At 41.6% G+C, this 24,504-nt stretch overlaps 1 protein-coding gene across 1 annotated transcript in view; it reads left to right on the forward strand.

Annotated features, from left to right (window-relative positions):
- LOC113015577 (copper-transporting ATPase 2-like) overlaps positions 1-24,504 on the forward strand; it is a 193,707-nt gene that overhangs the window by 168,236 nt on the left and 967 nt on the right. Inside the window, 19 exon segments of the mRNA XM_026157600.1 lie at positions 9,724-10,495; positions 12,847-13,068; positions 13,145-13,308; positions 13,379-13,540; positions 13,630-13,703; positions 14,388-14,571; positions 14,709-14,942; positions 16,983-17,074; positions 17,159-17,286; positions 17,960-18,114; positions 19,578-19,712; positions 19,788-19,982; positions 20,429-20,611; positions 20,685-20,868; positions 22,384-22,524; positions 22,665-22,807; positions 22,878-23,081; positions 23,159-23,276; positions 23,450-23,552. Coding sequence (XP_026013385.1) covers positions 9,724-10,495; positions 12,847-13,068; positions 13,145-13,308; positions 13,379-13,540; positions 13,630-13,703; positions 14,388-14,571; positions 14,709-14,942; positions 16,983-17,074; positions 17,159-17,286; positions 17,960-18,114; positions 19,578-19,712; positions 19,788-19,982; positions 20,429-20,611; positions 20,685-20,868; positions 22,384-22,524; positions 22,665-22,807; positions 22,878-23,081; positions 23,159-23,276; positions 23,450-23,552 — 3,593 coding nt within the window.

Raw genomic sequence — 24,504 nt, forward strand, 5'->3', positions numbered from 1 at the left:
AAGTATAAATATCACACACGTAACTTATAACAGTTGTATAATATTGTTATATCATTTAGTAACATTACTGCATGCTATATTATCATTGCATTTGATGGCTCACCTGGTCTTGCTCCACAATCGGTGTTCCCCTTATTCTCATGCAAAGCTCTGTAGTGCCTAAGCATGGATGAGGTGTTGTTGTTATATCCCAGCTCCCTGGCACATAGCAAACACTTCACCTTGTACAAAAGTACAGACAGCTTAACATAAATTGTATTGCACCATCAGTATTATGAAAATACATCTTCTGTAGAAATTTACATACCTTGTTGGGAGGAATAAAATCAAAATGTTCCCACACAGGGGAGGACATCCTCCTCTTCTTAGCTGGCTCCATTCTCTCCTGACTTTCTCTCCTCACTCTCATAAACCTCCAAACTGTCTCCAAACTCTCACTAACCGCAACTCTCCATCAAACACCCACATTTTGAATGAAGTCTGAGGGGTTTATATCGCTGTCATAGCTCGCGGCGAAGTTCGAACTACTTCATGAACCAGTCACGTGGTACAGCCGGGCAGCGAGGCTTCGGACGTCATCATTTTCAGCTCCTCCCATAAATGAAGCAAGCCTCGATACGCGCATCGCGGAAACGCCCCCTCCATTACTCGACACAAGCTTCGAAGCCTCGATACAGAACGTCACATCACTAATATCCCCCTCAGGTGAACCTCACGGATGTTCTACAGTTAAAGAATTAAAGTTAAAACATTTTTATATTAATTTTAGAATAACTGAATCTACTTGTTATGGCTGCAGTTACAGCCACACAGTGGTAATATCTACCAAACATCAGTGTTACAATACAGGCTTACACATAACACTACACTTAAATTTTTCTTTCCTTAAATATAGGATTTAATTTACAGGGTAATAAAGAACTGGTTTTGGTTAAAAATTAATTTACTTATACAATCACATAATACTGTATTCTAAAATAAGTGCACACATTTTAGTTTCCACTGTTATGTATGTATGATTTAATCTTTCTTTGTTTTCTGAGTTACCTCAGTTGCAGCTGCTCCCAGTCCCTTGGTTGATGAGCAAAAAGGTGGAAAAGGGGCGGAGCAAGCCTATGTGGAGACCTGCAAATTGGGTCATACCACAATTCTGAAGCATGGGGGGAGGGGAGGGATGATTGAATTTGTTATATTAGTTTTAGTTGGGTTTTGTGTGTTCTACGCCTTTCTGTGTTTTTTGTTAGCTGATCAGTCATTGTTTAAGTTTCCTCTTTGTCTTGTTTAGTTAGGTTAGTTTGTTTGAGTTAGCAGTATTATTTGTTGCCAACTTTTGAGAAGAGTTCTGTTACTTTGAACTCTTTTATGGGCCAAGATTTTGAATTCTCTGTATAATTTAACCAACTTTGTTTTAGGGTCAAATAAAAAACTTTTTTTTGCACTTTAACCAGTGCCCGACGTTCCTTCACTGCTATGGACCGAACCGTCACAATACTCAAAAGTTAGCAAGGATAGCATTTCTCATTTTTAATTTTCATTCAAGTGAATGTACATAGATATAAGTTACAAATAATATATAAGAAAGTGTGATTGCACAGCTTTTGTACCCTGGACCGATCCTTCAGACAATTAAGTCGGTGACTTTCGTCTGTGAAGTAATGACAGGCTGCTTTCACCCAGTGTCATAGAGTAGCTAGCACTGCCTCTATCTAAGTGAAGAGCAGATTAACTGTACACTGAGCAGGGTCTGAATGCAGCCAACATTCGCAGCACTGCCAGGTTAACCCTTCAACAATTTAGCCTTGTGTATAGACTAAGAATCAAAAGGCTTAATACAAACGATATTTAGAAGTCAGTAAATTATTATTATTATTATTTTTTAATTTTTACTTTGATTACAAGTAAATTACTTTGATTACAAGTAAAGCTGCCGAGGTCTCAGAGTGAGGATCGAAGATGGTGGCTAAATATGTGTGGTGGCAGTATAAATACTTGCGTATGTTGCCATCACGTTTTCATTAGAAGCAAGCAAGCTAAACGCAGGGATGCGTGTGCCTTTTGCGTGGTCTAGTGAACGAAGGAAAAAAGGGGATCAAAGTATTACCGCAATCTATCTTTAAAAAGTCTAAATGGGACAAATGATCATTTCCTTTAAAATTGAAAGTAAAAAGATGTTGTTATCAACATAGAGGTTTTTTAGGTTAAATTAAATAATTGAACTCAATTAAATTGTTTAGATAGACTGTGTTCCTTTTTCTTTTTTTTTTTTACCTTTTTCCCACAAATGCAACACCCAATCTCATACTTTCTTTGTTTTTATTTCATAGTAGTGGAGAAGTCCAGTGATATCTGATCAGGTCACAGTCTAGTTGAAAATGGCAGTTTGTGAAGAATGATGTGGCTTCTTCTGAAGCTTATCTTCAACCTGAAGCTTATCTTCTACCCAAACAATTGTGTAATATTTTATCAAAGCTGCCCAACCTATGACCCAACAGAATTAGTCAAGCTGTGGAGTGAATTAAAGAACCCGGCACAACCAACCCAACTCCTGAGTCATGATTTCTGAACCAAGATTTGGTCACAATAACCCAACTTACGAACCTACGGCTTTTACCCAGAAGTTGAGTTATGAAAATAACCCAGCATTTTTAAGAGTGTAGCTTTGAGAACTTCTCAGTTTCACTGGCACTCTTATTACACCCTTGTGTATATGGGTTAAATTTAATTTGTGAAATGCATTTCAGGTCCTGATTTGAGGATTGTGATGAATGGAAAAACTGGTGTGGGTAAGAGTGTTGTTGGAAACACCATCCTGGGAGACAGAAAATTCAGATGTGCCTTTTCTGAATCTGCAACTGAGTTTTGTGAAAAACACATGACTCAGTGGGGTAACAAAGTAGTTAGTGTTGTAGAAACACAAGGGATCCTGGACACTGCAAAAACAGATGATTTCCTCAAAAGAGAATATGAGCGATGTGTTGAAGCCTCCTTTCCAGGTCCTCATGTTGGAGGGGAAACTGATACTGTGAGAATTTTGGACACTGGTTCAAAGAAGATATCATCAGCTCTACGGAGCCGCTTCATCCAAAGTATATCAGGACCTGTTCTCAGCAGTCTGCTGGACAAACTGCTGGAGAAAAAGGTGATAACTGCTGCTGAGAGGGAGGAAGCAGACACAAAGCATAACAAAAGTGAGAGAGCTCGTTGTGTTTTTGACACTGTATACAATAAAGGTGAAGCTGCCTGGTTACAGATGACTAAGTTTCTGCGTGAGGAGGACCCGTTTCTCTGTAAACATTTAGGAATTGAAACAGAATGAAGAGGTGGCACATGGAAGTGATCTTCCTAACAGTCACTGTCCTTAATCATTCTCAGTGCTAGGAAACTGCTGTCATAATGACAGATTTTTGGAAAGCTGTTCATGTCTTTCAAGAGGTAAAACCACACAGTAGCACTTTACTGTTACCTAAAACATTTTGATGCTTTAAATGTTGGGAATGACACTGCAGCAGTATAGGTTCACTGAGGCGCTGCTTCAGCATATCAAACTTTTTCGCATCCTTCTTGGGAGAGATTAAACTATTGTCATAAATAGTACACCATCTAGTCTAAACTGGTGTGGAGATACAGAAATTCTTTTATTGCTGCCATATAATCTGCATCATTATAATTGCATTAATAACACTCTTTACAGCATTATTTCATCTAATAATATTTTTCACAGTATTGATACTGCATTATGGTTGTTTATTGAAGATGTCCATTTGAGGATCCTTCCATTATGTTAACTTTTATTACAAGTACGGTTTGAAGTATTGCATACACATTGCATATTTGTGCTTATTTTGAGTTGATGTTCGGTTCATTAAGGGTCTTAAGCTTCACTGGCGTGACTGTCCAGGTGATACATGCTGAGGGAAACTAGAACATACAGCAGAAGGATAACTGCAATGCATGCTTACAGTACATATAATACATATAATCTAGGAATAGGCCTGAGCAGAGGCCCAAATGTTTCCAGCTTCTTGTTGCAAACCTGTTGCATTTTATTCTACTTGGTAACAGATGAGCAGAGTCAAGAATTAGCCTCAGAGACCCTGAGGGCTTAAGATTATTACCTTGTATGGAAGGTGTTATCAAAATGAGAAGTTCTATGTCTGTTTATAGCTATTAAAGATGTACAAGATGTACGATTAACTGTGACTAATGTCTGGAACCTATTTTAATCTGTCATTGACGCCATGGGGGGGCGTGTACCCCACTGCTTTATAAGTGTCCACAACATGTATTTTGGTCAGAAGACATATGCTGATGTCTTCTCCGGGCTGTTAATAAACTCAACGTTTGATTGCACTTTTCTGGGGCTTCCGTGGTTTGTGACACTGCTCTACATCGATCGATTTCGCGACACTGGACAGTTTCTGTACGTACAGATGAAAACATGAAATCTCTTTCGAATGACACAGTGTAGAAAGCTGTTTAGGATCATTCTATTTGAGTTATCACAAAAAATAATGAAGATATCGGTTGCTGATTGTCTGACATTGTATTTGGGTGTTCATTAGGAAAACATTTTAAAGTGAGACACAAGATCTGCTTTTAAAGTGTTTCTTGTCTCTGGTTCATCTTCTCCAGTTTGTAGTTTATATTCATGGTGGTTTGTGATATCTGAAATGAATTGTATGTTGTATTTTCTGTGTTTTTTAAATGTTGAATTATGATTTCTAAGAGGAGAAGGTTGAATTTTCTTTGTCTTTTTTGTCTGTTTTCTGGTTGTTTAAATGAAATTATTGTGAATAAAATTTCCCTTTGGGTTCATGATTAATTGTTAATTATTGCCTGATCATTATCCATTTAGATGTTTTACCTGAATAAATAATTTAAATACACCACTGTCATCAGTCATGTCTAACTATAAAACCCCGCTTTCACAATCTGAATCAGAATCAGATTTATTTACTAAATATGTTTTAACATCCAGGGAATTGGGCTCTGGCTATTTCTTTGCTCTCAGTGTACATGACAAAAAACAATACTAAGAACACGAAATCAACATGATGCACACCATAAAACATGTTTATCATATTTATGGTACAATGATGGCAAGTGCAAGGATGTTGGAATCCATATTTGGTCTGTAGCATCCATGTGTGGTAACACAATATGGAAGTCTTCCCATGTCAGACATCCCAGTAAATTCATCCCAAAGTCAGATCACCTTCTCTAGAGGAGCTTAAACAAAAACTTAAGAGGTACATCTTAGACTCTACAGGCCACAGTTAGCATGTTAAAATGATATGATCTGTACAGAAGGGTTGACAGGAGAAAGCCTCTTCTCTCTAAACAGAACATACAGTGGGGCAAAAAAGTATTTAGTCAGCCACCGATTGTGCAAGTTCCCCCACTTAAAATGATGACAGAGGTCAGTAATTTGCACCAGAGGTACACTTCAACTGTGAGAGACAGAATGTGAAAAAAAAATCCATGAATCCACATGGTAGGATTTGTAAAGAATTTATTCGTAAATTAGGGTGGAAAATAAGTATTTGGTCACCTCAAACAAGGAAAATCTCTGGCTCTCACAGACCTGTAACGTCTTCTGTAAGAAGCTTTTCTGTCCCCCACTCGTTATCTGTATGGATGGCACCTGTTTGAACTCATCATCTGTATAAAAGACACCTGTCCACAGCCTCAAACAGTCAGACTCCAAACTCCGCCATGGCCAAGACCAAAGAGCTCTCGAAGGACACCAGGAAAAGTATTGTAGACCTGCACCAGACTGGGAAGAGTGAATCTACAATAGGCAAGCAGCTTGGTGTGAAAAAATCAACTGTGGGAGCAATCATCAGAAAATGGAAGACCACTGATAATCTCCCACGATCTGGGGCTCCACGCAAGATCTCATCCCGTGGGGTCAAAATGATCATGAGAACGGTGAGCAAAGATCCCAGAACCACACGGGGGGACCTGGTGAATGACCTGCAGAGAGCTGGGACCAAAGTAACAAAGGTCACCATCAGTAACACACTACAACGGCAGGGAATCAAATCCCGCAGTGCCAGACGTGTTCCGCTGCTGAAGCCAGTGCATGTCCAGGCCCGTCTGAAGTTTGCCAGAGAGCACATGGATGATACAGCAGAGGATTGGGAGAATGTCATGTGGTCAGATGAAACCAAAGTAGAACTTTTTGGTATAAACTCAACTCGTCGTGTTTGGAGGAAGAAGAATACTGAGTTGCATCCCAAGAACACCATACCTACTGTGAAGCATGGGGGTGGAAACATCATGCTATGGGGCTGTTTTTCTGCCAAGGGGACAGGACGACTGATCCGTGTTAAGGACAGAATGAATGGGGCCATGTATCGTGAGATTTTGAGCCAAAACCTCCTTCCATCAGTGAGAACTTTGAAGATGAAACGAGGCTGGGTCTTCCAACATGACAATGATCCAAAACACACCGCCCGGGCAACAAAGGAGTGGCTCCGTAAGAAGCATTTGAAAGTCCTGGAGTGGCCTAGCCAGTCTCCAGACCTCAACCCCATAGAAAATCTGTGGCGGGAGTTGAAAGTCCGTGTTGCTCGGCGACAGCCCCAAAACATCACTGCTCTCGAGAAGATCTGCATGGAGGAATGGGCCAAAATACCAGCTACTGTGTGTGCAAACCTGGTAAAGACCTATAGTAAACGTTTGACCTCTGTTATTGCCAACAAAGGTTATGTTACAAAGTATTGAGTTGTATTTTTGTTATTGACCAAATACTTATTTTCCACCCTGATCCTACCATGTGAATTCATAGATTTTTTTTTCACATTTCGTCTCTCACAGTTGACGTGTACCTCTGGTGCAAATTACTGACCTCTGTCATCATTTTAAGTGGGGGAACTTGCACAATCGGTGGCTGACTAGATACTTTTTTGCCCCACTGTATGTATATATATATATATATATATATATATATATATATATATATATACACACACACACATAAAAAACACCCAGCACGCCCCTGCGGGTGGTTTATCCTTCAAGCTCGGGTCCTCTACCAGAGGCCTGGGAGCTTGAGGGTCCTGCGCAGTATCTTAGCTGTTCCCAGGACTGCGCTCTTCTGGACAGAGATCTCCGATGTTATTCCCGGGATCTGCTGGAGCCACTCGCCTAGCTTAGGAGTCACCGCACCTAGTGCTCCGATTACCACGGGACCACCGTTACCTTCACCCTCCACATCCTCTCGAGCTCTTCTCTGAGCCCTTGGTATTTCTCCAGCTTCTCGTGTTCCTTCTTCCTGATATTGCTGTCATTCGGAACCGCTACATCGATCACTACGGCCGTCTTCTTCTGTTTGTCTACCACCACTATGTCGGGTTGGTTAGCCACCACCATTTTGTCCGTCTGTATCCGGAAGTCCCACAGGATCTTAGCTCGGTCATTCTCCACCACCCTTGGGGGCATCTCCCATTTTGACCTCGGGACTTCCAGGTTATACTCGGCACAGATGTTCCTGTACACTATGCCGGCCACCTGGTTATGGCGTTCCATGTATGCCTTGCCTGCTAGCATCTTGCACCCTGCTGTTATGTGCTGGATTGTCCCTGGGGCATCTTTACACAGCCTGCACCTGGGGTCTTGCCTGGTGTGATAGGCCCCAGCCTCTATGGATCTTGTACTCAGAGCTTGTTCTTGTGCTGCCATGATTAGTGCCTCTGTGCTGTCTTTCAGTCCAGCTTTGTCCAGCCACTGGTAGGATTTCTGGATATCAGCCACCTCCTCTATCTGCCGGTGGTACATACCGTGCAGGGGCCTGTCCTTCCATGATGGTTCCTCATCTCCCTCCTCTTTCTTGGGTTTCTGCTGCCTGAGGTATTCACTGAGCACTCGGTCAGTTGGGGCCATCTTCCCAATGTATTCTTGGATGTTTGTTGTCTCATCCTGGACTGTGGTGCTGACACTCACCAGTCCCCGGCCCCCTTCCTTCCGCTTAGCGTACAGCCTCAGGGTGCTGGACTTGGGATGAAACCCTCCATGCATGGTAAGGAGCTTTCTTGTCTTTATGTCTGTGGCTTCTATCTCCTCCTTTGGCCAGCCTATTACCCCAGCAGGGTACCTGATCACGGGCAGGGCGTACGTGTTGATGGCCCGGATCTTGTTCTTACCATTCAGCTGACTCCTCAGGACTTGCCTGACCCTCTGCAGGTACTTGGTGGTTGCAGCCTTTCTAGTGGCCTCTTCATGGTTCCCATTTGCCTGCGGGATCCCCAGGTACTTGTAACTGTCCTCTATGTCTGCAATGTTGCCTTCTGGTAGTTCAATCCCCTCAGTTCTGACTACCTTCCCTCTCTTTGTTACCATCCGACTACACTTCTCCAGTCTGAACAACATTCCAATGTCATTGCTGTATAGCCTGGTAGTGTGGATCAGTGAATCGATGTCTCGTTCACTCTTGGCATACAGCTTGATGTCATCCATGTACAGGAGGTGGCTGACAACTGCTCCGTTCCGTAGTCGGTATCCGTAGCCAGTCTTGTTAATGATCTCACTGAGGGGGTTCAGGCCTATGCAGAACAGCAGTGGGGACAGAGCATCTCCTTGGTAGATCCCGCACTTGATGGTGACTTGTGCTATGGGCTTGGAGTTGGCTCTAGTGTTGTACGCCACATCCCCATTGAGTTCCTGATGAAGGCTCTTAGGGTCCCATTGATCTTGTACAATTCTAGGCATTCCAGTATCCAGCTGTGGGGCATTGAGTCATAGGCCTTCTTGTAATCAATCCAGGCAGTGCACAGGTTGGTCAGTCTGGTCTTGCAGTCTCGGCTGATTGTTCTGTCTACCAGTAGCTGGTGTTTTGCGCCTCTGGTATTCTTGCCAATTCCTTTCTGTGTCCCGCTCATGTATTGACCCATGTGCCTGTTCATCTTAGCCGATATGATGCCTGACAGGAGCTTCCATGTAGTACTGAGGCAGGTTATTGGTCGGTAGTTGGAGGGGACCGGTCCCTTCTTGGGGTCCTTGGGGATCAGGACCGTTCGACCTTCGGTTAGCCATTCCGGGTGTCTCTCGTTAACTAGCAGCTGGTTCATTTGTGCTGCCAGACGCTCGTGGAGTGCAGTCAGCTTCTTCAGCCAGTAGGCGTGAACCATGTTGGGCCCTGGTGCTGTCCAACTCTTCATACTGGAGACCCTTTCTTGGATATCTGCCACTGTGATGGTTACTGGACCCTGTTCAGGGAGGTCGCTGTGGTCTGCCCTCAGATCCTCTAGCCACTGAGCATTGCCGTTATGGGTTGCATCCTTCTCCCATATGCTCTTCCAGTATTGCTCCGTCTCCAGCCTTGGTGGTGCTGTTCTCTTAACAGCACCATATATATATATATATATAACTGATATGTGCAAAGCACTTTTTTAGGGGATTTTAAATGTGTGGTGACGCTTATATGTAGAGCTTTGTGTCATCTGAATAATTTAGGTCAGAGTTGCTGTGATTTTCCAGTTCTGATGCTCACAGACGTCAAATAGCAGAAGCCTGATAGAATTACCTTATACTACGGTTTCTGGATCTTATCCTTCTGTCTTACTACATATTTTAATGATAGCATTCTGTAAAGACGGCCTTTATTCTTAAAATATGACCTAAGATATTGTAATTTTAAGATAAATTGTAATAATTATTGTCCCTACATTTCCAAAAATAAAAAAAATGCTGAATTGATATGCTCTTCTGTTGTCCTTCCAGGAGAATGACCATGACATTGAGAAACAAGGCTTTGAAAACCTGGCCTACGAGTATGGGAGCCAGACTGAGCTCTGCCCTCCACCTAAAGCTGCCTCAAGAGCAGCTTTTAAACTTCAGCGGATCACCTCTGAGCATGAGGTCCACATCATCCAAACCAGAATCTGCAGCCTGAATGGAATAATTGCTGTCACATGGTCTGTACCCAACAGTTTGGCCAAGGTGGACTATGATGCTTCAGTTATTCCAACCAAAGAGATCGCCCTGGAACTACAGACCTTGGGATACAGCGTGGAGTCTGTGGTGCAGATCAGGGTGGATGGTATGCACTGCCAGTCCTGTGTGCGGTCCATTCAGGGACAGATCGGGGAGCTGCAGGGGGTTTCACATATTCAGGTGTCTCTTCAGGACAAAGCAGCGCTGATTGTTTTTCAGCCTCTTCTAGTCACACATGAAGAGCTGAGAGACAAAATTGAGGACATGGGCTTTGATACTGCTTTGTTATCTGAGGACCCATCAGTAGAAGATTTAAGTTTCTGGCAGAAAAAGGAGGTGGATGCCTCCACCCAGACTGTAACCATTTTGATTGGAGGGATGACTTGCAGCTCTTGTATGCAGACAATAGAAGGGAGGATCTCTCAGATGACTGGAGTGCAGTTCATAGCGGTGTCCCTGGAGGCGGAAAAGGGAACAATAACCTTTGATCCCTATTTGACAGAGCCAGAGAAGCTCAGGGCAGCTATTGAGGACATGGGCTTTGACGCCTCACTTAAAGGTAGGTAACAAAAATAAATGTTTGCTTAATGAAGCTTTTAAAACAAATATTATTTTAGGATTATTTCAGTTTTCTTTTTCAGTGTGTCAAATCTTAATAAATAGTGAGGGTGACAACTGACTGAACATCCAGGGAACAGTTAGCATTTGTTTTTGCCATCCTGTTTTTCTTTAACATCTTACTTGAGCTCCGCAGCACTTGGTCCAGATTACAACCTAAAGATCCCAGAACTTCTCCAACATAAAGGGACACAAACACTCAGGAACTAGATACCTTACCCATTAGTTCACATGGTAGCAGGTGTTAGCTTGACTCCAGCTGATCAGGCTTGGACAAGAAGTTGTGCATTTTAATTTATTTTGGGTAGAATTTGGCACAGGTTGGTGCATTTTTTCCCTATCCCTATCTTTCCATTTCTGAGTTTGTACATCATTTCCCCAAATCCTCTCATCTGGTCTCAGTGCCTCTCACCAGAGATGCAAGAACAGTAGCACAGCTGGATCATCTGACCAATTTTTAATTTGTTATGGCCCACTGCTGTATTGGCTGATCTCAGGTGTCAGGGCAAGACAGAAACAAGAGGTAAAAAGTAAAAAAGTAAAGTCTACATTTTATGCAATATAATAATAATAATAATAATAATAATAATAATAATAATAATAATAATAATAATAATAATAATAATAATAATAATAATAATAATTATTATTATTATTATTATTATTAAAGGCATACACAGACCAATGGGATGAACATGAAAAACAACTCTCATGCCTCAGTGGCACCTCATCTCTTCATCTGCTATTTCTGTCAGGCAAGGAGTGAGTTGGGAACTCAAGTATCTTTGAACTAGTTTTTACACCCGAGGTATAAAAGCACTCATTGTTTGATGTCCTTGGAGGGGTTTGCTTTCATTTAGGAAATGTCTGCCATTAACCGTAAAATCGTGTACATGCTATCTAAAGGGTTTCTTAGAAGAGGTATGTTGTTTAGAGTAAACCAGAAACTCAACGGTTACTCTGGGAACCAGACAACTGTACTCCTCAGTGAAACTCTGAGAGCCCTTATCCTTACCAGGGCTTTAATTGCAGAAACAGCCTGCCAAGATGAGGGATTAATGCAGGCAGATTATGAACAAATTCTTTAATTTCTCTTTATCTTGCTCAGCTCTCAGTGTCAGGTTTTATTGGCCTCTATTGGCCTCTTATTGGGATAGAAGTTATATGTCATGTGGTTGTATATCATATGCCAGTGAGCTGTAAAAAAGTCTATCCAAATTTCTCAAACTAAGCAAATGCTTGGTTATTTTCTCTTCTGCATTATCTGTTTAGCAGAAGGTGTGGGAGAAGATTGTGGACTTAAAGTAAAAAAAATAAAATAAATCCAGCTTGCTTTAGAAATGCCATTCATGCTCGTTTCCAATTCTGTGCTTTGAAGCTATATGAGAATTAAACAATCAAAAATCATTCCTGTTTACTTTGTGCGCCTTATATTTCCAGTACAACAGGGAATCATGCCACCTGCAGATGTTCTCTGACGACCGAGTTGTTAGTTCCTACCATGTTATCCAATCCATTAATCCATTTGTTTCACTGTGAAGGCATACAATGTTTTAAAGAGTTCAAGCAAACAAGTAACTTATGTTCCTATTGCTTTAAAGTTTGGAGATGACCCATGGAAAATAAGGCTTTTTCCTAATTTGTGTGAACCTGACCGTTGACCTTGAAGCATTACATACTAAAGTTTTATATCTTTACCCTTGTCTTCTATAAGCTGTGAAAGTTTGACATTTTAAGATATATTCATGCATGTGTGATTTTGCAAAACTTTATGGCGTCACTGTGATGCCTCTCCAGGCCTTTTCACAGGATATATTACTTGATATTATTCCTTGAAGTGTTTTTTCCAAGGTCAACTTTGACCTTAAACAATAAATGTCAATGTTAAATACTTAGCCAACCTAGGTACTCATGTCCCACAGGGCCTAGTATATTGCTGTGAAATCTGAAAAATTATGGGTGATATAAAGATTTTACTAACTTTCACATCTGGTATGACCTTGACTTTGACCGATTTTCTTGAAAATTAAATCACCTTGAGCTGTTATTGGTATCTATTGGTTATTGCTATCTACCATCACAAAAATTCGAAAACTCTGGTTGCCACACTGCTAACAAACAGACAAAAAAATAAATGAAAGAGATTATATCCTCCCTCCCTTCAGGAAGAGAATAGGATGAGTTTTTAAAATTTCTAGTTGGACTATGGTGATTGAAGATTCTAAGTTGAGCCTCATAAATCTGTAGAGCTACAAACTTATATGGCGCCTCCATATTTTTTTGTCCTTTCAGAACCTATAAAGAGTGTTCAGAGTCATGAAAAGTCCCAGCCTGTAAGCTTTGGACTTTCTGACATGTCGACAAACAGGCCTGTAGTCAGCAATGGGACGGGTTCACATGCACCATCTGCAAGTTCGCCTGAGATAAAAGCACAGAAATGCTTCATCTGCGTTACGGGGATGACCTGTGCCTCCTGTGTGTCCAACATCGAGAGGAACCTGCTCAAACACAGAGGTGAGCGACTTCCAGGGATGAGGCATTTGAACTGAGATGAAGATTGTTGATAAAGTGTACTGTGTTTATTAACCAGGAATCCTCTCAGTGTTGGTGTCGCTAATGGCCGGTAAGGCGGAGGTGAAGTATGATTCACATGTCCTGGATGCTACTGCAGTGACTGAGCTCATCAAAGACTTGGGCTTTGGTGCCAAAGTGATTGAGGATAATGCAGTAGCACATGGAAAGCTGGACCTCACTGTAAGTCTGCGGGACACCATATAATGCAGAATTTTGTGCAAATTCCACATCACATGTATTTCACATGCAGATAACAGGCATGACGTGCGCATCATGTGTCCACAACATCGAGTCCAAGCTCAACTTAACCAGAGGGATCCTCATGGCTTCGGTCGCACTGGCAACCAACAAAGCTCAGGTTGAGTTTGACCCAGAGGTGCTCGGACCTCGGGATATTATCAAGCTCATCCAGGTGTTTATCACAGGACTTTTAAAAGCTATCTTAAACCTACAATTTTTTACACATGCAATTTCACACCTTGGAGTTTCTCCTCATTTCAGGGTCTTGGATTTGAGGCCAGGCTGGAGCAGGCGGGCTTCAAAAACAACCTCGATCACAAAGAAGAAATTCGACAGCAAGTATCTGGTTTACAGTTCTTATTTTTAAATGGATGCTAACTTTTTAACAATTAACAATTTTCTAACAATTAAACCCTGAGAGTATGCTGTTGACAGGTGGAGAGTTATAACCAGCACATGGTGGTTTTGATCCATATATTGATACCCCAGGTCATGCTTAAACCCACAATCCCTCACTACACTTTCTTTCACTACTGGAAAAGGCTTTTTAGATTTAGGTCAGAGTTTACATTTTTTTTTTAGTACTTGTACCAACTTTCACTTTTCCTTAAATGTCATACAGATGGACTGTTTCTGCCCTTAGCTATATATGAGAGGTGCAAGACCAGAGGTGGTAAAACTAGATTTTCTTAGTGTACAGGCTGCGTTCAGCTGACTTGCTGCTTTTTGTGAATTTAGATCACTGAATTCAACAAGATGTCAGCAGATTTTTCACAGCTATCATGACTGATTTTCCATCCCCTACACTGTCACTATACTAGACTGTATACAGTTGTCAGGCAATTTGAAATTATCGGCCCTTCTCCGGTTGGCCACCAGGGGAACATGTGCAGCTAAAAAAGGCGTCAGATTATTAGCTTACCGCTAAATTTTTCCATAAAAATGACTAGCAGTACAAGAAATCAGTGCAAAGGATGAATGTTTTTTTCACAATAGACATGTCTGCCTGGTTTTTGCAGGTGGAAGAACACATTTCTGTTGAGCCTGGTCTTTGGCTTGCCTGTGATGGGTCTCATGATCTACATGATGGTGATGGACAACCTACACCAAGAACACGGGGGCTCCATGCCCACCGAGCAGAATGTACTTCCGGGCCTCTCCATCCTTAACCTGCTTTTCTTTGTGCTCTGCACACCTGTCCAGGTGAGGAAGCACAATCTGAGCTAAACCTTTAATCACACATGAGTGCGTTTTCTTTGCTAAGGATGGTAAAAGTGTATGACTCACGGTGGAGCATGAATCCTTCCCCTCACTAGATCTTTGTGTCTTCCTTGATGCAGATCTTTGGAGGTCGATACTTTTACATTCAGGCCTACCGCTCGCTAAAACATCGCACTGCCAACATGGATGTGCTAATTGTGTTAGCCACCTCCATTGCCTACATCTATTCCTGCGTGGTCCTCATCGTGGCCATGGCGGAGCAGGCCAGCCAGAGCCCTGTGACCTTTTTCGACACTCCACCCATGCTCTTTGTGTTCATCGCTTTGGGACGATGGCTGGAACACATCGCAAAGGTAAAATAAAAAGAAAAACAGGTTTATGAGGCCTAATTCTAGGAAACTATAAACTGTCAAATCACTGCTGATTCTTGGAATCAGCTCACTACAGTTGCTTATATATGACCTAATTCAAACTTGCACTGTTTGCATTAGGCAGCATGTTTGTTTTTTCTCCAGGCTTTTATTGCCATATTTTAATGACTCTTCAGAGGGCTGATGTTTTTATTGTGCTAGACAATGATTAACTGAACATCAGCTGATGCTACATCACAATCACAGGACTGCATTCAATTTGATGATGAAGTTGCTTGCATTTTATATCTGCAGTGCATGTTTTTATTATCTTGTGCAGTACTCAAATAATAGCTGTAACAGAGTTATTACTATTACTATTTACTATTAGTACTTCGCTGGCTTCTGATGATGGCTAGCCACCATGACTTCACCCACTGGTTACCAATCTTTTCTTTTAAGTTCGCCAATATTTTACTTGTAAATTTTCTATTCTTTCCTGTGAATTTTAGTTTTTTCTTCGAAATTTGCAATTTCTAGTAAATTTGCCATGTTTTTGTTATAAATCTTTTTTTCTTGCTATTTTGATGCTCTTTTCAAAATAAGTTTTGAAAATTTTGCCAAATGTATCATTCTCCTAATTAGTTTTTCTTTGCAATGTTAATATTTTTTCTAGTAATTTTGACAGATTTTTGTTGCAACCATTGCATTACGTGAGTTTCAGACATCTAAAAGTCCCAGCACAGAATTGTGCCAGGATCTCCGACGCTGTGTTCTCATAAAGTTTATCCAAGTTTAACAATTGTCCTTTAAATGTTAACAGTTTATTTCTTATACAATTTTGTCCTTATAAACTTGACAGTATTTTCTCACAAATTTACTATTTTTATGGGAAATTTGCTGATTGTTAACTTTAACTCTCACTCTTGCCAGTGTTTTACTTTTAAATGTATTTATTTATTTTTGTAAAGCTTTGGCAAATTTTACAGCTGTTTTACTAATAGATTTTCTTTTTTTTCCCGAAAGTTGGCCAGTGAAAATTGACAATTGTTTCGATTGTTTTTTCCCTCAGATTTTAAAAGGTTTCCCCCTTCTATAAATTTGACATCTTTATCATAAAGTTTGATATTTATTTATATTTTGAAAAAAAAATTAGTCATTAATTTAAATTTTGTTCTTACAAATGTGACAGATCATAAATTGACAAATAAATCTTCATGTTTTTCTGCTAAATTTCCCATTTTCCCCCACATTTTTGCCAGGTTTTCTCTTGTGCTGTTTTTTCCTCATGAACTTACATCTGCATATGTGAAATTATTACTAACACGGGCAGCACGGTGGTTAGCACTGTTACCTCACAGCAAGAAGGTCCTGAGTTCAATTCCACCATCAGGCCGGGGTCTTTCTGTGTGGAGTTTGCATGTTCTCCCGTGTTTGCGTGGGTTCTCTCACGTTAGCCCTGCGACAGACTGGCGACCTGTCCAGGGTGTACCCCGCCTTTCGCCCTATGACAGCTGGGATAGGCTCCAGCGCCCCCTGCGACCCTGAAAAAGGATAAGCGGAAGCGAATGGATGGATGGATGATTCATCATAAGCTTCTGTACTCTGGCTTGGACAAAAACACAAAGAAACTAAAACATTGTTATATGAACCGTCTCAGAAATGAAATGCTGTAGATTAATTTCCTGTCTTTGTAGTGGGACACTAGCAGCAGGTGTTTTAACACCAGTGAGAGAAGGCCCATTCATTATACGCATATTTACCAGCAGGAGAGCATGAACTTTCTTCTGTCACCATCTCAGCGGCACACTTGTGAAAATCTGGGAACACAGATTTTCTTGCAAAACTACTTTATGCAGATATAACCTAGATACATACAAATTCTCACATTTCTGCGGTAACTATACAACCATGTGACTGTAGCAATTCAAAACGCTCATACTTAGTAGACATGAGAGTGTATGAGGTCATACCATTAGTGCAGTACATCTTTGTTTTAAGACTGTAACGATACATTCTCCTGTGCTGTTTCTACTGTCTTAGAGTAAAACCTCAGAGGCTTTGGCCAAATTAATGTCACTTCAAGCCACCGATGCCACTGTGGTCACGTTGGGATCTGACAAATCCATCATCAGGTGAGACATGTAAGATAAATAAATAAAACCATCACCTCTGTGGTACATGACGTGTGTGTCTGTAAAAATATTTTTATGCCTCAGTGAGGAGCAGGTGCTGGTGGAGCTCGTTCAGAGGGGCGATATTGTGAAGGTTGTTCCTGGAGGGAAGTTCCCAGTCGATGGGAAAGTGATTGAAGGGAACTCCATGGCAGATGAGTCCTTGATTACAGGTAGGAGGGAGTGAATGATGCAAATCCTTGGCTTTGAATGTGGATTTCAGGCATCTTAAGCCAAATTTAGAATTAATTTCTGTGAGTTTTCCGTCTCTGTGTGGCAGAACAAGTGGCATGCATTGCAGATCTTTAGTCCCAGAGGTTACATTTGTGTAATTAAGTTATAAAGTCTTATAAATGTAATCAGAGATGTCTGGTTTGTGTAGGTAAAATTTTTTTTGCATGCAGGTTTGAAAAAACATTCATTTCAATAAAAAGAATCATCTGGCATTTTTTAGATTCAACCTATTGAAAATCAAAGAATCTGATTTTATACCAATTTATTAGGAACCAGAACTAGAAAAAAAAAGAACTAAGAATACTGACATAAAAAGATAAAGGGAAATTAATCAGAAATATCAAAATTTCATGAGTCTGAGGCCACAACTTTGGACTGCTGTAACAAGCAAGAGTGCTCGAGAAAGCCAGTTCTTAATTACAGCTGGTAGGTGATTGGTGGGTGAAGAAGAAGGGGTGAAAGCCAGTGACCCAGCAGAGAGTGGTTGAGCAGTTGAGCCTCTGAAAGGACCTCTGGAGCAGAAACAAACCACAGTTACACAAAAGGCAGAAGATGACTGTGACACCATCATTTAGTCACTTGTTGCAATTTTTTTCCCTCTCTTTCTGTCAGGTGAGCCAATGCCCGTTAGTAAGAAGGTGGGCAGTTTGGTGATTGCCGGCTCCATTAACGCTCACGGTGCCCTTCTGGTGGAGGCCACTCACGTCGGTACTGAAACAACACTGTCACAAATAGTCAAACTGGTCGAAGAGGCACAGACCTCTAAGGTAAGCTATAAAAATCACAATTTTAAACTATAAGGTTACTCACATGTGTTTAATAATAATGACAGTGATAATAAACTTTATTTATAAAGCACACTTAAAACCAAGCTTATACCAAGGTGCTTAACAAGTAACATAGAGAATAAAAGGAAGATAATGGAAATAGAAAGATGACCAAAGCAAGTACTAGGTATGCAAGCAGATAACTGTCACTGATACATAGGAGAAGCAGCAGATACAGAACAAACAAGGAATTAAATGAGCATAAAAATGCATAGTGTGACATGTTAACTAGAAGGAAAGGCAAAATTGAATAAGTGGGTCTTTAGTCGTGATTTAAACAGTGCAATAGAATCAGAGGCGTGGATAGCAAGAGGGAGGTTATTCCACAGTACCGGGTCAGCCAGAGCAAACGCACGGTCACCCCGAGACTTCAGCCGAGATCTAGGTTGTGTCAGAAGTAGTTGAGTAGCAGATCTAAGTGTTCTAGCAGGAATATGTGGCCTGAGAAGTTCACTAAGATAACTTGGCGCTAATTCATTAATAGTTTTGAACGTAAGGAGTAATATTTTAAATTGAATACGGTACTTTATGGGCAGCCAATGCAGGCTAGCTAGGACAGGAGTAATATGGCAAAATTTCCTGGTACCAGTCAGGAGGCGGGCCGCCGCATTTTGGACTGTTTTTATATGATCGGATGACACAAATGGAATATTTGCAGCAGTCCCTTAATAGCTTACAGACTTTCTTGAACAATAGTTCTCCAGCTTTCTGAAGCTCTTTAAACTGTTTCTTTGGACTCATTTTCAGTCCAGTCCTTGTACCTGAGCATTTTTAAAGGAAATTTTTAATTTATTATTTTTGTTTGTTAAGCCACTTAACACTCTACTATGAATCATTCAAGCAAGCTCCCAACTCAAGAGATGAACCAAGAAACCAAGGTCACGTTTCAGTTCGTATGGTTGTCTAACAGTGATAAATTTACTGTAATACGATTGGCTGTCATGTGGACAGCATGGCAAATGCATAAAGTTCCATAAAGAACCTGCTCTTGGAGGGCTGGAAGTCCTGCATGGTTGAAAAGTTCTTGTTGCTGAGTTTTTACAGTGTAGTTATGATAAAGGCAGTGCTTACTGCTACCGAGGTGTGCAGACACTGTACACTCAAAAGAGAGTGTTCACAAAAAGAGACTGTTAACACTAAACTATGTTGTATTTTGCCCCTGGTTCTGCGTGAATAAGTAAGGATAAAAATTTTGGATTCCTTTGTCATTTAGACTTTTCCACATTTAGACGTTTTGCTTTGTCTTCCAGTTGCCCAATTAGCTCAGCCGATTAGACTGTGTTGCTAATAACGTCAAGGTCATGAGTTCAACCCCCATACTGGCCACTTGTTGCCTTTAAAGGTCACTCACTGTTCTTAATGTACAGGACACTCCTAATTTTGCTTTCCCTTCTCCTCCTCAGGCCCCCATCCAGCAGTTTGCAGATAGACTCAGTGGCTACTTCGTGCCCTTCATTGTTATCGTGTCCCTGTTAACACTGATAGTGTGGCTGGCCATTGGCTTTGTCAACTTCGACATTGTGAAGGAGAACTTCCCGGTAAGTGTGCATGCAGACGACTTGTGTGTGAATAAAAACAGCTGTAGCCTGATCACACCACTCTCCTCCTCAAAGGGTTACAACCAGAGCATCTCCAAGGCAGAGGTCATCATCCGCTTCGCCTTCCAGGCGTCCATCACCGTTCTCTCCATCGCCTGCCCCTGCTCTCTGGGGCTGGCAACTCCGACGGCGGTCATGGTTGGCACGGGGGTCGGCGCTCAGAACGGCATCCTCATTAAAGGAGGCGAGCCGCTGGAGATGGCACATAAGGCGAGACCCTTACGATTCATTTAATGCTTTTTTTTAAAAACTGCCGAAACACTGAAGCGGGTAGAAAGAAAATATGTCTGTAATGAGCGAATAAATGAAAGAGAAAAGAGCTGGAACAACCACAGAAATGTAACATTTCACTTTAATATTTGCGTCGGCCTCTATTCTAATTAACTGGTGACACCATGTGGCATTGCTGCTTGATTACAGCCAGGGGCGATTCTAGCATCTGTTGGGACCTGAGGCAGAAATGGGCCCCTCCAACCAGAGATCAAATATGTTATAAATAAAAAAAACAAGTAAATAAATACATTATAAAAATCGAATAAATAATAATATCAAGTGATCTTGAGAAGGAATGTTTAGAGTGCAGTGCTCAGAGTGTAATAAGGCACCTCTTAGAAACCCTTTTAAACCTGACACTGACCTCTATGTGTCTCAATCAGATCAGTGTGGTGATGTTTGATAAAACTGGCACTATTACAAACGGCGTGCCGCGGGTGACTCGAGTCCTGGTGTTGTGGGAAGTGGCCCGCATGCCCCTGAGGAAGATCCTGGCAGTGGTGGGTACCGCCGAGGCCAGCAGCGAGCACCCGCTAGGCATAGCAGTTGCCAAATACTGCAAACAGGTGAGAGGTCTATTTATGCCTGCCTTTTTGTTCAGGAGAAAACTTTACTGACTTTCTATCAACTTTCTGACAGGAGCTGGGCTCCGATGTCCTCGGGTGCTGCCAGGACTTCCAGGCCGTGTCCGGCTGTGGGATCAGCTGCCGGGTGTCCAGCGTGGAACATCTGCTGCTGCAGCCGAGCGAGGAGCGATTCCTGCTGCCGGGGGCTACTATTGAAGAAAGCAGCATGCTGCCTGCAGGAGAGTCCACCTCTGCAGGTCAGAAAAAAACTGTAACTGTAAACTTTATTCAAAGCAGAGGTGGCAAAAGTACAGATTTTTTTAGTTAAGTAGAAGTACAAATACCTGGGTTAAAAATACTCCAGTAAAAGTTGAAGTACTAAAGCAACTTTATTACTCAAGTAAAAGTATAAAAGTACAGGCTCTGAAATGTACTAAAAGTAAAAAGTAGTCTATTAACCACTTTTGTACAGAGGTAACTGAACCATGTGCTGTGTTAATATAATAATAAAATAACATTAGTACACAAGAATTCAAAAATTATTTGAATTTAAATGAATATACTCAGTGTGATCTGTTATGTAGGTCCCCTGCAGTGAAAGTAAATGAAAAAAACAAAACTTTTTTCTGTTGCCTACATTGTAGAGGGTGCCTTTGGCTCCACACATAAACAGGAAAATGAGAACAGTCAAGGATTGCACCGGGATTTAGCAGGTGGGGAAACCTGAAATTGGTTGTAGTGGCTCAGTGTGGGGAATAGAATCACAACTCACAATAATTTCTAATATGAGCTTCAGTAGATTTTCTACTGACCTTCAGTAGATCTGCTCTTTGCAGATGCACATAACTGAATTCAACAAGATGTTTCAGCAGATGTTTCACAGCTATCATGGCTAATGTCCATCCTCTACACTGACACTATACTGTTTATACTGTCTTTATCTTACACAGTGTATAGTTGTTAGGTAATTTGTAATAACCGGTCACTTAAAGAAATGTTTCACCCCCGAGTATAAATTCATGGACCCCTTTTGAAAACGTAAGGAGTATAAAGTACAGATATATATTTTTAAATGTAGGGAGTAAAGTTGTCAGAAAAAAAACTACTCAAGTACAGATACCAGAATATTCTATTGAAGTTTATAGTAGTGAAGCATTTGTCTATTAATTAAAATTAATAGACAGTGTTAAACCCCTCAGGAAACCGCTGTGTAGGCCAGTTAGCTCAGATCGTCAGAGCGTGGTGCTAATAACGCCAAGGTCATGGGTTCAAGCCCCATACTGGCCACAGAATCACAACGAAGAGTTCTTTGTAGAGCCCAGACACTGGCTAGCTTTTTTGTTTTGTTTTTTCAAGCTATGCATGTTCAGTTGGCACCGATGTTAACAAGTGACCTGCTGAAGTTCAAATTGAGCATCAGAGTTTGGAAGTGATTAAGTGACTTTGAACGTGGCATGATTTTTGGTCTGAGTTTTTCAGATATTTCCCACATCACCATATTTAAGGTTTACAGAGAATGGTCTGAAAAGGGGAAATTATTCACTTAGTTAGACAAAGGCAACAGTAACTCAAATAATCACTCGTTACAACCAAGGTATGCAGAAGACCATCTCAAAAGCAGCAGACGACTACAAAGAGTACCATTCAGAAACTTGTTGAATCTATGCCATGAAGAATCACGGCAGTTCTGAAGGCAAAGAGCGTCCAACCTGGTGCTAGTGAGGTGTAACTGTAAGCAGTCATTGTTTTTAATCACATTCTTCTATTTCCAGCTGAAGGGCTGTTTTATTCTGTCCTGATTGGAAACAGAGAGTGGATGAGGAGGAATGGCCACCACATAGGAGCAGATGTGGATGCCGCGATGTCGAGCCACGAAACCAAAGGGCAGACAGCCATACTGGTGGCTATAGATGGTGAGGGGAAATCAAGGTTTTCTTTGTGGCTTTGGTGCCACATTTAAACTTCATCTTATGCTGTTTGTGTGTGTGTGTGTGTGTGTGTGTGTGTGTGTGTGTGTGTGTGTGTGTGTGTGTGTGTGTGTGTGTGTGTGTAGGTGTTTTGTGTGCAATGTTAGCCATCGCAGACACGGTGAAAGCAGAGTCAGCATTAGCAGTGCATACACTGAACACTATGGGCATTGAGGTGGTGATGATGACGGGAGACAACAGGCGCACAGCTAAAGCCATAGCAGCACAGGTAACACTTGCACACTCTTAAAATCTACCTGAATGTTTAACATGTAATCAAAGCGTTTGATTGGCTGCAGGTGGGGATCAGAAAGGTATTTGCAGAAGTGCTGCCATCACACAAGGTGGCAAAAGTCCAGGAGCTGCAGAAACGAGGCCTGAGGGTGGCCATGGTGGGAGATGGCGTGAACGACTCCCCCGCCCTCGCCCGTGCCGACGTCGGCATCGCAATCGGGACAGGCACCGATGTGGCTATTGAGGCGGCTGACATTGTCTTGATCCGAGTAGGTGGCAGATAGTCTGTGTGCAGATACATTGGCTCGTTTAAACTGTCTCACTTGAAGCTTTTCGCGCTCTGCAGAATGACCTGCTAGATGTGGTGGCCAGCATCGAGCTGTCCAAGAAGACGGTGCGTCGGATAAGGATCAACTTTGTCTTTGCTCTCTTCTACAATCTTGTTGGAATACCAATTGCTGCAGGTGAGAGCTACAGTAAAATCCTGAACCAATAACGGACTCTAGTCAAGGTGAACGTGCAAGCTCGATATTTTGGGAAACCAAAATCCAAAATGAAATCAGAAATTATTCTTATCCTGGCACATTGTGGATGACATTGAGGTGCCTCTTTCTCAAATGTGAACTGTTGGTCGTAGGTGTGTTCATGCCCGTTGGCCTGGTGCTCCAACCCTGGATGGGCTCAGCTGCAATGGCCGCCTCATCAGTTTCAGTGGTCCTGTCTTCTTTACTGCTGAAAATGTGAGTCCTTCTGCGTTTACATTATCTACACTTATATTAAAGATTAGGGAGGAAACAGCAGGACAAAGCAGCCACAATTTAAATCAGACCTGTTGGTGGTGCCTGAATGACCCCTGTGAGGGAAATTAAGATGATACATCGTGCATCACAGGCAGTGTTGCCAACTTAGCGACTTTGTCGCTATATTTAGCGAGTTTTCAGACCCCTTACTAAAAAAAAGACGTGAAAGCGCGTATCGCTTTTACTCTCAACAAGCAGCGGGTGCTGTAACGCAGTCAGTTCTTTTACTCTTTTACTCTTATGCTGTTTTGTGGATCACAAGGTTTAACACTACTTATAAACACACACACACAAAGTAACTCCACCAGAGTGCCTATTTCGGGTCACTTTTGCCGGTCCAAGCCCGGGTAAAGGAGCAGGGTTGGAATAGTGACATTAAAAAAAAACAATAATTGCTAAAAGAAATTTGATTTTTAGTTCTAAATAAACTCTAAATGCATTTAGGACGTTTTTTACTCACTTTATGTCTCTTCCACGATGTTATTTCTCTCTCCAACAACATAGGTTACAATTAGATTAGCATGACCAATTATGGAAATTAGGCGATGATGTCATTTAGCGACTTCTAGCGACTTTTAGGACAGCCAATAGCAATTTTCCTTACTGAGGAGTTGGCAACACTGATCACAGGGGCTCACCAAAATTGGACAATAGATATCTGGAAACATATTCCGTGGTCGGATGAGTCTATTTCAGTTTAGAATCTGACGAAAACAGTATGAATAAATGAATTCATCCTGCTTTATATCAACAATTGATCTTGGGAGTGGTGGTGTAATGGCATGGGGGACATTTTCTTAGGACATTTTTGCTCATAGGGATTCCAGCCGGTTGGCTCAGATGGTTAGAGTGTGGTGCTAATAATGCCAAGGTCACAGGTTCACCCCATACT

Source organism: Astatotilapia calliptera, chromosome 23 (genome assembly GCF_900246225.1).
Source record: "Astatotilapia calliptera chromosome 23, fAstCal1.2, whole genome shotgun sequence".
In the NCBI taxonomy this organism is placed as follows: domain Eukaryota; kingdom Metazoa; phylum Chordata; class Actinopteri; order Cichliformes; family Cichlidae; genus Astatotilapia; species Astatotilapia calliptera.